At 41.1% G+C, this 13,093-nt stretch overlaps 1 protein-coding gene and 1 long non-coding RNA gene across 13 annotated transcripts in view; one reads left to right on the top strand and one right to left on the bottom strand.

Annotated features, from left to right (window-relative positions):
- DLG2 (discs large MAGUK scaffold protein 2) overlaps positions 1-13,093 on the bottom strand; it is a 2,206,106-nt gene that overhangs the window by 353,694 nt on the left and 1,839,319 nt on the right. For all 12 annotated transcript variants that reach the window (XR_013156681.1, XR_013156683.1, XR_013156682.1 and 9 more), the window contains one exon: positions 5,702-5,858. Coding sequence is in view for 9 of the 12 variants with exons in the window: in XM_077113416.1 (XP_076969531.1) it covers positions 5,702-5,858 (157 nt within the window). In the remaining 3 variants the exon portion in view is untranslated. The remainder of the gene's footprint in view (positions 1-5,701; positions 5,859-13,093) is intronic.
- Positions 9,334-12,531, top strand: LOC143644422 (uncharacterized). Its single transcript, XR_013156684.1, has 3 exons — positions 9,334-9,443; positions 10,706-10,876; positions 12,188-12,531. It is a non-coding gene; the product is annotated as an uncharacterized LOC143644422 (long non-coding RNA).

Genomic DNA, 13,093 nt, shown 5'->3' with positions numbered 1-13,093 from the left:
GATTTTTGAATCCCTGATGAGTAGAAGCAGGGAAGCAGGGTGGAGACTCACAAAAATTATGTTGTTTTCTGTCTCTAGAGCTAAAGATGTTCACAGTTACCTTCATCCAATATTGATTTTTTAAACAAAATTATAAGATGGAATCTTTGATTACAAAGATGGATACAAAGAACAGGTCTACCCATTTTCTTGAGGAAAAATTGTGAAATCACCCTTAACCTTGAGGTAAATGTTGAATCATTTGTTTGAAAATATATACTGCTGTGTTTGAGATAACGTTGTTCTCTGAAACTCATTGCCCTTTTGGGGGGGAAAGGAAGAACTGGAAAAATGCAATATAGGAAGCATTCAGTGGAGGACTAGAGCTGGGACTGATGCTTGTTCTTGAGGGAAATGTAGAGATTTTGCTGAAGTGTGGGTCATTCCAGATGTTGAGGGGAGAGAAGCTGCTTGTGCTGTTTCTATAAGACTATACGACTCCTGAATTAATCATTTTTACTTCTGAGGACAAATGACAAAGTAGCAGAGTTGGGGAGATGGCCTTTCTCCTCACCTCTTAACAGGCCTAAGTACCTCTCTTGTACCCTAGGGAGTGTTGGTTTCAGGAAGACTCAGAGAGGGTAATGGAAGTACTGAAAGCTGCGGAAACAAGGCTCCTCCATGGGCCTGATGGCCAGAGCTGGAGAGGAAAGATATGGCAGCTATGGGAGGGATAGGGCTTGTAAGCTCTTCTGAGGACCACTTTAGGGACTCCAAGAAATAATTTAGGACCTTTTTTGGCGGGGGGGGGGGGGGAGTGAATTTCAGCCATGATATCAGATGGGACGTAGAGTTGTCATTTAAGGTAACGATACAAGGGTGACTTTGCCGGTACCCCAGGATGGTGAATGATGCATATAGTTTTCCTATTCCATTTGAATAACTTAATACCTTAATGGCAAAGACCTGGCAAATAAGGTCCTTCCCTTTACATGGCTTTAAATATGAAGATAACAAAGTAACCTGAGACTTCTGTAAACACACAGGATGAGCTGTTTCTTCATATTTACTCTTTCTAAATTTACAATGCAATATGAATTCAAATAGAAGAATTCATAATTACTAATTAAGACTTCATCTTCATCAAGTATGTCACCTCTGGTATTTCCAAGCATGTACTGTGGAACACAGTTACTTAAGTACCTAAAGTCCATCAGGAATTAGCCATGAGGGTGCATAGATGGATCAGTGGTAGAATTCTCAGCTGCCATTGGGAGATCTGGGTTGGATTCCCAGCTCATGTGCCCCCTTCAAAAAATAAACAAACAAAAAACAACAACGTTGTGAAAAAAAATTACCTATGATATACAGACCACATATCTTCCTCTGTGTGCATATGTGCATATATATATACACATATATGTAGGGAGACATATTAAAAAAAGTTAGTTACAGAGTTAGCAAGTTGAGCTGGGGTAATCTCTTAGATTACTAAGAAGTTTCTTTCTCAAAGTAAATTTTTTCTCAAGGTTAAAATGGCTTGGAGAGATGGGAAAGAATCTCTTTCTAGAGGTATGGCTTCTACATGTCTTCTTCCACATTTTTTCATAACAAAACTCTGAAACAAATAATAACAGAAGCAGTTCCATCTTTCTCTGTGCAGGAACACCGCCTGAGGAGGTTTACTGGACTAGCTAATGTGATTACATGCTGAATGCCCTAAATTCTTCTCCACAAATATCTCAAAAAGATGGTTCAATTATTGGATAAGACTTTCTACAACAAATCTCTAAGAAGTGGAATACATAAAGGAGAAAATAGAGAGAAAAGATTACTGGCAAAATGTGTATGGAATGTAGCCTAAGGTGATGATTTCTTAATCTTTCAGCATCTTAACTACTTTAGTTCTAGACTTCTGGTGGGAAAGGTGGAGGATAAATCCCTACAATGGAGCTCAGATATCCTCCACCTTCAGGTTACAAGCCCATGTGCTCCAACAACGCATGAACAGCAGATGGTGCCCATAATCTTAAAACAGTAAAAGGCCACATACCTTTTCTTTCTGGCAAGAATGACCCCTTTATAGGAAAATGGGCAAGAATGGGAGCTATAAACATGTCTACTCAAGCATTTCCCAGTACTGGTGTCCTGTGAGATATTCCTTCTTAAGGGTTTGGTGGTCAAATATGAGTGGGGAAAAGGAAATCATATACTTTATCTGTCTCTCAAGAGATTCCAATGTATACTGGTCAAAAGTCATTTTTGTGAAGTTCTTCAATGAAGAAACTGGTACCAGGGAACAACCTATTAAAATTCTGCCATATCAGAGTTCTGTGAAAATCTGACTTCAGCCACTGTCCCAAAGAAGGGACAGCTTGAACTATGTAAAAGAGGTATTCTTAAACAGGCCCCACATTTAAACAAAACAAAACAAAACACCTGATATATTCTTAGGCAAAGTTTTTAATAATAGCTAACACTGACCACTGAATACTTACAGTATGACGTGCTCTATTCTGAGAATTACTGCCTCCTCCCAGTATGGTGTGTGTGCATATATTTGATATATCTTCTTCTAGGCTATGAACATTTTGAGCACAGGATATTTATCTCATCCATCTGTGAAATCTCACATCCTAATACATTACCTGGCACTTATAAGCCACTTATTAACCTGGCATTAAGTAAATTATCTAAGGAGAATCTATAGTTTATGTGGGTGAATAACTGTTGAAAATAGAAATGGATATTTGCCTAGATGAGAAAGATGATTTCCTGTTAAACAAGTCTCTTATCAATGAAGACAATTGAGAACAGAGATCTACCATGTAGCTCCCTTGTCCTGGGGATTCTATTCCCCTTTTCTGCACTTACTGCATTAATGTTAGCATGACATTTTCAAATTAATCATATACAAACTTGTGATATAGATTGAATTTTTATTTAGCTACTGATTGCTATTTAGGGTTTTTGTTGTTGTCCCTACCCGCCCCCCGCCCCCGCCCCAGGAAGGTATAGTTTGTCTATCTATGTCCAGCGCAGAGTGTAGATAGAAAAAATTATTGTATTATTTCCTTTACATGTTGTAATGTTTCCCTCTTCAAACTTTTTTTTAACTCTGTATTAACCAACCAAATTCCAGTATTGAGTCTTGAAACTAGCTACTTTTTAGCCACAGGTTAAATAAGTTTTAGCAAGCCAAGAAGAAGACATGTTCCCTCTTTCTTTTCAATTTGCCAAAAAAAAATTTTTTTTCATCGTTAAACTGTTTTGCAAATGTTATACATATACAAGGGCATGATATCTGAATTTCACTGCTATGTTCTATGAATTGCAATCTCTAAAAAGACTGTAAGGCTCAGTGGTTGCCTTACTTTCAATGTAGTCCTCCTAATAATATTTAAATTGACACATCTGCTTCTGAAAGTAGAAATATTTGTAACTTTGTTGAGTCATAAGAGGATTACAAGTTCACCCTTATTCTCCTACATATATGGGGGAAATAAAATCTATGAATTAGTACATTTCTCATTTAAACAGAGCTAGAGAGTCTAATTTCATGTGCATCTCAATTTCCTCACTTAAAAATGAACATAATAGATCAAAAAGTTACGATACTAAGTTAGTTGAAAGAGTGACTGACTCAGAAGTACCATGTAAGTATTAGCTCCTTATAGCTCTATAGAGAGTTCCTGAGAGTGGAAAGCACACAGAGTGGAGTGCATAAAGCAGGTGTCGAATAAATATTGTTGACAAGGTTTTTAAGAGAGATTGTGCTGTGAGGACAAAGATTAGTGATTTGGGGCCTGGAGATCCTATTTTGAGTCCAACTTCAGAGTCAGTAGCTGTGAAAGCCTGGGCAAATCACTTGGTCTTTCTGAATTACCTTTTCCTCAGGTGGCAAATGGGAATAATAACAACCTAGCCTGACATGTCAAATTTCTTTGAGGATCCCCAGAGTAAATGCATGTGAAAGTGTTTCATGTCTGGGAAAGTGCTATGACAACGTGAACGCTGATGTCACCATTAAAATGACAGGGTGGTTCCCCAGTCTACAGATTTTGAGCCAGGATAATGAAGATATGTTAATAGAGCCAGGCCAGAGTGACTTCTTAATACACTACCATATTTATTCAACATTTTTCATTCAATAAATTTTGAGAGATTTCTATGTGCCAGGCACTATGGTAAACAATGAGGATACATCAAATAAGATAGAGAACTTGCCTTCAGGGAGCTTACCATCTAGTAGAGGAAGATAGACATGAAAACAAGTATGTGCAATAGGTTGAATAGCTGCCAGTTTTACTTTTTATATCACTTTATGTGTCTAAGAAGCAGGTGAAGGGGAAGTAGTTGGGAGGGTAAGTTTTAACCCTTGGCAGGCAGAATAAGGTCCTGGAATAAACTTTACCTTATTTCTCCTACACTCAACATCCTTCCAGAGATCTGACGGGGAATCAGAGGCCTGCATGTGTGAGAGAACCACAGGGACAAAGAAGGCAGGTCACCCATGCAGACCTCTGGGCACTTTACTCAGGTCAGTTGACTGTAGGCTTTCTAGGTAAGCCGTGTGCACGTGTGTATGTGTGTGTGTGCACGAGAGGGACAGAGAGAGACAGAGAGAGAAGAAGGAGGGAGGGATCTGCCCATTTATATTTAAGGGGTTGAAATGGTCACTTGGCAAATTCTAGCTATAAATCACAACTATAAAATGAGAACAAATTTCTGTAAGCCCACAATGAAAACCATAATTAAATGCCTCATTGAGTTACGAGCCAGATCCTCAGCCACAATAATTGGGCTCCTTATGTAATTCTCCATTATTTTCATGATTATGAAAACTCCCATATGAGCATGAACGCTCACAATGGATTCGACTACCTATCTTGCACTTTATACTTAATGTAACTTCATATAGAGGAAACGATCAATAACTCTTTTTAGAAATCAAAGACTATTTTGGAAAGAAAGGAAATTGGAGAAGAAAGAGGCAAGAAAATAAGAAATGGCGGGAGGAGGGAGTTAAGAAAACAGGGAAGGAAGGGTGAAGGTAGGTGTGATGAAAATCATTATCAATTATTTAAATCTCAGCTCTGACTGTCTCTGGTTATGTGACCTTTGATAAGTTACTTAGTCTCTCTGAACTTTATTCTCTTCATCTGAACATGGGGCAGTACATTTAAGGGTGATGGAGAAAGTTGAAATTTACTTTTATAAAATGCTTGGCAAATAGTAGGTGCTTAATTAATAAACTATTGCTGGTAATTCTAGTACTTAGGTAAATAGCACTGTGCCTTCAATCGTCATCAGCATCACCAAAATGGATATAGCATTCTACTATGCATTTTCTTCCATAGTTATATGCACAAACTAGACACATTATAAAGGTACAACTTTAAGAGTATGGTCACATGTTTGGGCAAAAAGCTGCATTTCATAATAAGTAATATGCCATTTTTAAAAGACATGTGTTTCAATGATCTATTGGTTGGAAATATATCTCAGAAAATGTAAAAGAAAACATTTGTCTTTTTACCTTCATCTGGAATGTAAGTGTAACAAGCACAAAGCACCTGAACATCATTTAAACTACAGCACTCACCTGAGCCATCATGGTCCCATGCCTTCCTGCTTTATAATTAGGGTGCTCTTGGAGCTCTATAACTTTTCACGGACAATTTGGACATGGAGGGAATGAAGATGAAAGAATAATACTCACTGATAGGATCTGATCTCCTCTCTGGAGCTCTCCACTCAAGTCTGCTGGTCCACCGGCCAGAATGAAGGACACAAAAATACCTTCTCCATCTTCCCCGCCCACAATGTTGAAGCCCAGGCCAGTGGAGCCTTTGTGCAGGACCACCTTGCGGGGCTCTCTGCAGAAACAAATGGAGAACACAGCTCACAGGTTGACTCGTTCAAGAGTTAGGTTGCTTTTACCTTCATTGGCATATCTGATTTCATCAATTCTTTACCTTTGAAATTGGCTTCCTAAAATAAGATACCTTTGCACATCAAGAAAAAGGCTACTTAAAATCAGGGCAGATGTCTTAGTTCCTCACTGTAATATTTATGAAAATAGAATGCAAAATCATTCCTCAACTAAAAAAAAATTTTAATTAGCCCTACCTCCACTTTTCCTTTATAAAACATTTGTTTTTTTGACACCATATTAGGTTCTCAGTAGGGTAGACGTATTTAAAAAGAGGAAGAGAGTTTTGGGAACAAGAGACTAGGTTGAACGGGCCAGATTCTGAAAGATCTTATTTCCCTACTTGTGGGCTTGTTTTTTAATTGAAATTTATTCTGTAGGCAGTGGCGATTTACAGGAGGGTTCTGAAGCAACAAGAATTGTAGGGTAGCTAGAGAGAGGGATGTGGATACAATAGGAGACAGGAAAACCAGATGGGGTGCTGTCCAAGTAATCAAGGCGTAAGGCACTATTGGCTTGAACAAAGGTGATGACAGTGAGAATGAAAAGAAAGGGCAACAAGAGAGATTTGAAGGGACAAACAGTGGGTTCAGAAACTGACTCAAGGCAAATGGGGAGGGGGAGTAGAATCCTACTTCTTGACATGACAAGTGTTTTTCTATTGTATCCTGGACAATTTGGATGTTATTTTATGAGATTCTGGATCCTATTTAATCTTTTTGTTTTGAAGCAGTCACTCAGTTTTGGTATCACATGCAGAATCAGGAGGGGTAGATATTCAATTTCCCTTTTAGTCCTACCGCCACCTCCCCAGAGAAAGTGGAACATCAACTCACACCACCTCATTACTGTTGAGTGCATATGGGAGTTCATTTCCTCACTGAACCCCACTGACAGGGAGTGGGGGAAGTGGGGCATCAATTCATTCTACTGCATTTTTACAAGCAGGGGCAGAAGCTCAGCTCCTCTTTCGGCCCACTGGTACCAAAGGGCAAGAGAAAATAGAGTTCTGTTCTGGCTAGCATCACCTTGATTCACCTTGTTCTGCCTTTTTGCCTCTGGGAGGGATAGAAGTTCAGCTCCCCATTATGCTATGCTGATAATAACCCAAAGGGGAAAGAAAAGCACCAGCTAGCACTCCCTACCTCCTCTTCCTTCCATCTAGTTACCATCAAGCAGGTGTGGAAGTTCAACTTCCCACTGGAGAATGTATTGCCAATGAATACTATCTCATACCACTTTGTTCTATCTCTTTCCTTCTGGACAGGGGTGGAAGTTCAGCTCCCCATTCAAGCCCATTGACACCAGCTCAATGGAAGAAATGCAAGGCCAGCTCCCACTGCCCCACCTTGCTGCCCCTAGAGGCACCAGAAGCCTAGCTCTCTGTTCACCCTCACGGACACCAAGTGGTGAGATGACAGTTTTTCCTACAGTGTTGGGCTAAAGTAGAGACAGTATTATCAAAATGGATTCCTGTTCTGCTAGCCTATTCTCTCCCTAGCTTTTCTTGGGAATTTTTTTTTGTCTGGGCCTGCCAGTGGTTCCAGGCTACACACTTCTCCAGTGCCCATCTAGGATATGTGAGACAAAAAAAAAGTCCAGGAAACTCACGGCATTGTCATTCCTCAAGTCTCCAGGTCCTTAGCCACTCTGCTTGGTTCTTTTCACCACTGAGAGTTTTCCTATGCTTGTTGATGTATTAAGGTCTTTTTCTTTCTTTTCTTTTCTTTTTTTTTTACATGGGCAGGCACCAGGAAGCAAACCTAGGTCTCTGGCATGGCAGGTGAGAACTTTGCCTGCTGAGCCACTGTGGCCTGCCCTGTATTAAGTTTTGCTACATTTTTTTTTTTTTTTTTGCTATGATTTTTAATAATAAAGAAGAAGAGAGGAAATAAGGATATTCTATTTTGGCTGAATCCAGAAGTTCAGGTTCTGTATACATTTCAAAGGTAGGGGCCAACAGGATGTTTTTTTAAAAAAATTATTTTGAAAAGATTCAAACTTACTAGTTTCAAAAATAAAACATAAATACCAAAAAGAGAATCCCATCATAAGCGTACCCACCCCAGATACCCAGATCCACTAATTTTAACTTTTTACTACATTTGTCTGTCCTTCTTTTCTTCCTCCTTTCCTTTCTTCCTTCCATCCATCCATCCATCTGTCTGTCCATCCATCCACCCATCTATCCTTTTTCTGACCACTTGATATAGGTTGTATTCATCATGTTCCTTGGACAGTTAATATTGTCATGTATATTTCTTAAGAACAAGGATATTTACTCATGTGACCCCTTAAGTGCGATTATCAAGTCGAAGAAATATAATATGTATATAAAGTTTAAAGTCTACATTCCAATTTTTTCATATGTCCCAATTATGTCTCTTTGAGCCTTTTTTCTTCCTTTGCTATATCTTATCTAGGATTATGTACTCCATTTAAATATCATTGACTCTTTAGTTTCTCTTTGTTGTTAACTGTGGAAACATGTATACAATATATACTTTCTCCATCTCAACCGCTCTCCAGTATATCATTCAATGGTATTAGTAACACTCACAATATTGTGGCACCCTCACTACTTCCATTATTAAAACTTTTCCATTTCTCCCAAACAGAAAGCCTATACCTGAGGCAGGCTAGTCATAGGAAAAACATCTTGCAGACCCTGAGGTGTCTTCAGGACCTAAAGGTCTAATGACCCTAAAGGTTTAATTTGGAACCTAAAGGTGCAAGGGGAGGGCATCTGGAAGATATGGTTAAGTCCCTGAAACCCAGAGTAGTTACTGGTAATTACTGGTAATAAGCACATTACTCATCCATAAGTCAGAGACCATAAATTCTCAAACAACAGATGATTGCTTCAAAGAAGAGTGTGTGGGGCGAGGGTGACGGAATGGAAAATTCCAGTCCCCAAGCCTCATCCATCACCTGTCTGAATTGTTCAGAGGCTTAATTAGCCTGCTTACAATCCTTACTTTGGACGTTCACTAACTAATCACAGTATGCCAACACCTCCAACCCCACCTCCCTTTGTTTAAAAAAACCTTATGCCAAGCTGCCTGGCATGTGGCTCTCTCTTGAGCCATCTTTACCTGTCCCTTAAGCATGTACTCTCCCCCTCTCTTCAGTAAATTTTATCACTTGCTTATACCTGCTTGTCTCATCCTTCAATTCCTTCTTACAATGAGACTCCAAGCCTGGAGCATTTCATTTTTGTAAGCATTGCCAGTGACATCATTTTGGAGAGACAGTCAGGAGTGAGTTCTCTTCTCTGACTGTCCAGACTGGTAAATCATGGCTATAGATCAGGAGGTTGTCACTGTGCTGTCACTTTCCTTCTTGCTCGGCTCATTGTTACCCTCTTCTATGACCTCAGGCAACAATGTGTTCTCCCAGAACAGTGGAATCATTTTCACTGTTCTAAGAATCTAGGGTCTCAAATCTGGCTCCCCTAGGACATAAATTTGATTCACCCAGAGCCTCCAGCTCTGTCCTCAGAAGTGGTAGAAGCCCATCTCCATACCATGTAAATCCAAGGAGGCTCAGGGCAGTGGGTGATACTTCTTTTTGGGGCCTTACTGGGGGCTTCTCCCCAGGTTGAGCAGGAGTCCAATGGGAGCCAAATTGAGTCCCCCTGTCTTCTCTGCTCTCTCTCTTTCTCTTTCTCTCTCTCCTTTGCTCTCTGAAACTTCCCCACATTCTCTCTTTTCCTCCCCTCCATGACTCGACAGGCTCTCTTTTCCTCCCCTGTGAGATCCTTCCTCCTGCTGAATCTGTCTCTTTTTCCACCTCCTCCATAGAGAATATCCTTTTGCCTCTATCTGGCTTTCTATGCCTTTTGAGACACCTCATCTTTTATAATACAGAATTCTGGGCTAAGGATTCTTGTACAAAACAAGGTGTTATCTTTGACATTGTAGGGAGTCACTCTGGTTTAAGCCCATAGGAACTGGGCGCTTTCCAGTGGGAGTGTCTCTCCCTGAAAGCCAGAAGTAAGGCTTGCATGTAAATGAAAGCCCTTGCCATCCTGATTGGAGTGAGCTGAGCCTGTGAGAGACAGTGACCTCTCCTTCCCTCCATTAGTCTTGAAATGAGCAAGCAGGCCCTTTTGTTCTCTGCTTGCGCTAATAACTGGCTCCTCACTTTTTCTCTCCAGGTCTTTCCATCTCTTTGTCCACTACTATGTCTCAAGTCTGAGTGCATTTAACTATTAGCCCTGCTGAGGGTATTGATCAGTGTAGGAAGTAAACTTTGGCTGGGGAGAATAGGTTGTTGGGTGTGTGCTCACTTTGCTGAAAAAGATCTGTGCTGCAAGGGATAGAGGAAGCCTCACTCCTGGCCCTACCCAGACCCTGTGAATTGCCTGAGAAGTACACTAAGTCACATTTTATTGTGTGACTGGCCTTTCCCAGGAAACTCCCCTGTAAGGGGAGTCCAATTTCTTTGCCACATGTTTCTTTTCTCTAGTCTGATCCTGGCAATACTGGGAGATTCTCTGTTTGTAGAAAATCCTTTTCATTCTCCTAGGCAGTAAGTCAGACAGTATGTTAAGAGTACAAATACTTCCAGGAAGATAAGTAGATCGGCTCAGCAGCATTAGGATGGTACCAGTCCCATCTGTCTCCTAAACCTCCACTTATCCCGTGAACACCTGGGGATAGGGAGCCTGATCCTATGAGCCCAAGGGGATCAGTACTTGGAATGGCAGGCCAGCAGCCTGGGTCACTGGAAAACCAGTACTGAAATCTGCCTTTTTTTTTTTTTTTTTTTCTTTTCTCTCTTCCTTAGATATGGGTGGTATGTCCAGTATTTTCACTGACAGTCTATTGGGCTACCTGCTATGAAACTGGGATAATCTTCCCACCACAGAGCTAAAAAAGGAAAAGCTTATTTTCTACTGCAATACTGTCTGGCCACAATATCCTGGAGGACATCCAATGTTGGCCTGTGAATGGGATGGTCAGTTATAACTTATCCTACAGCTAGAACTCTTTTGTAAAAGGAAGGGAAAGTGGCAAGAAATTCCTTAGGTACAGATTTTTATGGTCTTATATCAGGATAATCCAAGAAGCATTCTTAGAGATTATGTTAAATCTAGGACTCTCAGGGGCTTCTTCCTCATGAACTTCCTTGCAGGAGGAGGCAGATATTTTAGACGATCCACTCATAAGTAGCTCTCCCCACTGTGGCCCTGTCCCAGAACCTAAAGCACTGCAAGACCCTCCACCCCCACCCAGTGCTGAGACTATTGCCCCCTCAACACCGTTTTTGCCTCCAGCCTCCCCTAGCCTGGCAGGCCACACTTACAGAGCAGGCCTATACCATCCTATGGGAAAACAGGGGGTAAAAAAAGGATGGTATATTCCCCGTTTGGGGAGCAGTGAACAGAGATATGGAACCATGTGTGCTCATGTTCCTTTTTCTGATCTGGCACAGTGTAAGAAACAGGGAGGTTCTCAGAGGACCCCTCACAATTTATGGAAGAATTTAAAAACCTGGTAGTAACATATGAATTTAGTTAAGGGGATGGAGTAATCATTCTTTCCTCTTGTACTCCTGAGGAAAAACGTCGAATTTGGACTGAAACACAGGACCATGCAGATCAACTGGCAGGCCAGCAGCCTGCCCAATATGCAGTGGGGGCAGTAGTGGTTCCAAATGCCTACCTAAGTTGAAACTACCAGAGGGGTCAGGCAGAGTTGAAAGCCATAGACCATACGATAACTTGGCTTTCAAGTTGAAAAAGAGTACCATCAAACCTGCAAATTATAATATGTTTCAGAGCTCAACTTGGGAGGATAAGAAAAACCCTGCTGAATTCCAGGGAAGGCTGGTGGAAGCTAGGCAAAATTATACCCAAGTAGAAGCTGACTCCACAGAAGAGCAATTAATGCTTAAGACTTATTTTATTGGCCAGTCAGCTCCTGATATAAGGAGGAAACTCCAGAAACTGGCCTTTGGCCCACAAACCCCTATGAATGATCTTATGAAAAAAAGCCCTTTTCTGTTTTTTTGTTTGTTTGTTTGTTTGTTTTTGTACGCTGCATGGCAGGGTCACATTATTTTCCCATGTGAATATCCCTTTATTGCAGCACCACTGTCAAATTTTTTTGTTTGGTTGCTTTTTTTGTTTGTTTTGCTTGTTTGTTTTTTGAGAAGTACATGGACCAGGAATTGAACCTGGTCTCCATATGGCAGGCTGGAATCTAACACTGAACTACATTTGCACTCCGCCACCCACCCCCGCCTTTTTCTGTTTTTAATAACAAGGAATGCAGAGGAAGAGAAGGTAAGGAGAGACATGCACAAGGCTCAGCTCATGGTGCTTGCACGAATGGCAGACAGCCGCCTCGAGGCAGAAACCAGCCAGATCTGCTAAAAGTACAGAAGGATGGGGCACTGGAAGTGTAAGTGACCTCAAGGACATCAAGAATCCCTGGGGCCTTGTCCTAGGTATGGTCCCAGAGGGGAGTCAAGGTCCTTCCAAGGCCCTTCCGAAGGCCTTGCTGACCACTCCCAAGCAAGACTGAGGAGGTCTGGGGCAGCTAGGGGCTTCCTGGACATGGCCGAGGAACATCCATTTTGAGGAGCTCCAGGTGATCTTCAACATGGTAAGTACGACAATTGATTTTTTAATTCATACAGGAGCCACTTAGTCTGTTCTGACCTGCCACTCAGGCCCCTTGTCCCCGTGAACCTGTTCCATAGTAGGATAGATGGGAAATCTAGGGCTAGGACCTTCACTCAGCCCCTCCTTTGTTAAACTGGCAGCATTCATTAGAAATGGATTGAATCATCAGTTCTAGTATTACCAGAGTGCCTTGTGCCATTTCTAGGAAGAGATTTGCTACAGGTATTGGGCATGTAGATCCAATCCCTTATCCAGAAGTTCCTGAAAACTGCCCTCCTAGTCCCTTGTCAGTTTCCCTGTAATATTCTTATCCTACTCCTAAAGAAGTCAAATGGGAATATCGGTTGGTGCAGGACCTCAGAACTATGAACAGCTTTGTCATTCCCCTTCATCCTATAGTTTCCAAGTCTTATGTATTACTTAACAAAATTTCTAGCTTTTTACCCTTTGGTATTCAATCCTTGATTTAAAGGATGCCTTCTTCTGTATACCCTTAGGCTCAAACTTCCAATTTTCATTTACCTTTGAATGGCAGGGGCCAGGGA

The sequence above is a fragment of the Tamandua tetradactyla genome, chromosome 8, assembly GCF_023851605.1.
Source record: "Tamandua tetradactyla isolate mTamTet1 chromosome 8, mTamTet1.pri, whole genome shotgun sequence".
Taxonomy (NCBI): Eukaryota; Metazoa; Chordata; class Mammalia; order Pilosa; family Myrmecophagidae; genus Tamandua; species Tamandua tetradactyla.
This window is presented reverse-complemented; position numbering and strand designations above follow the sequence as displayed.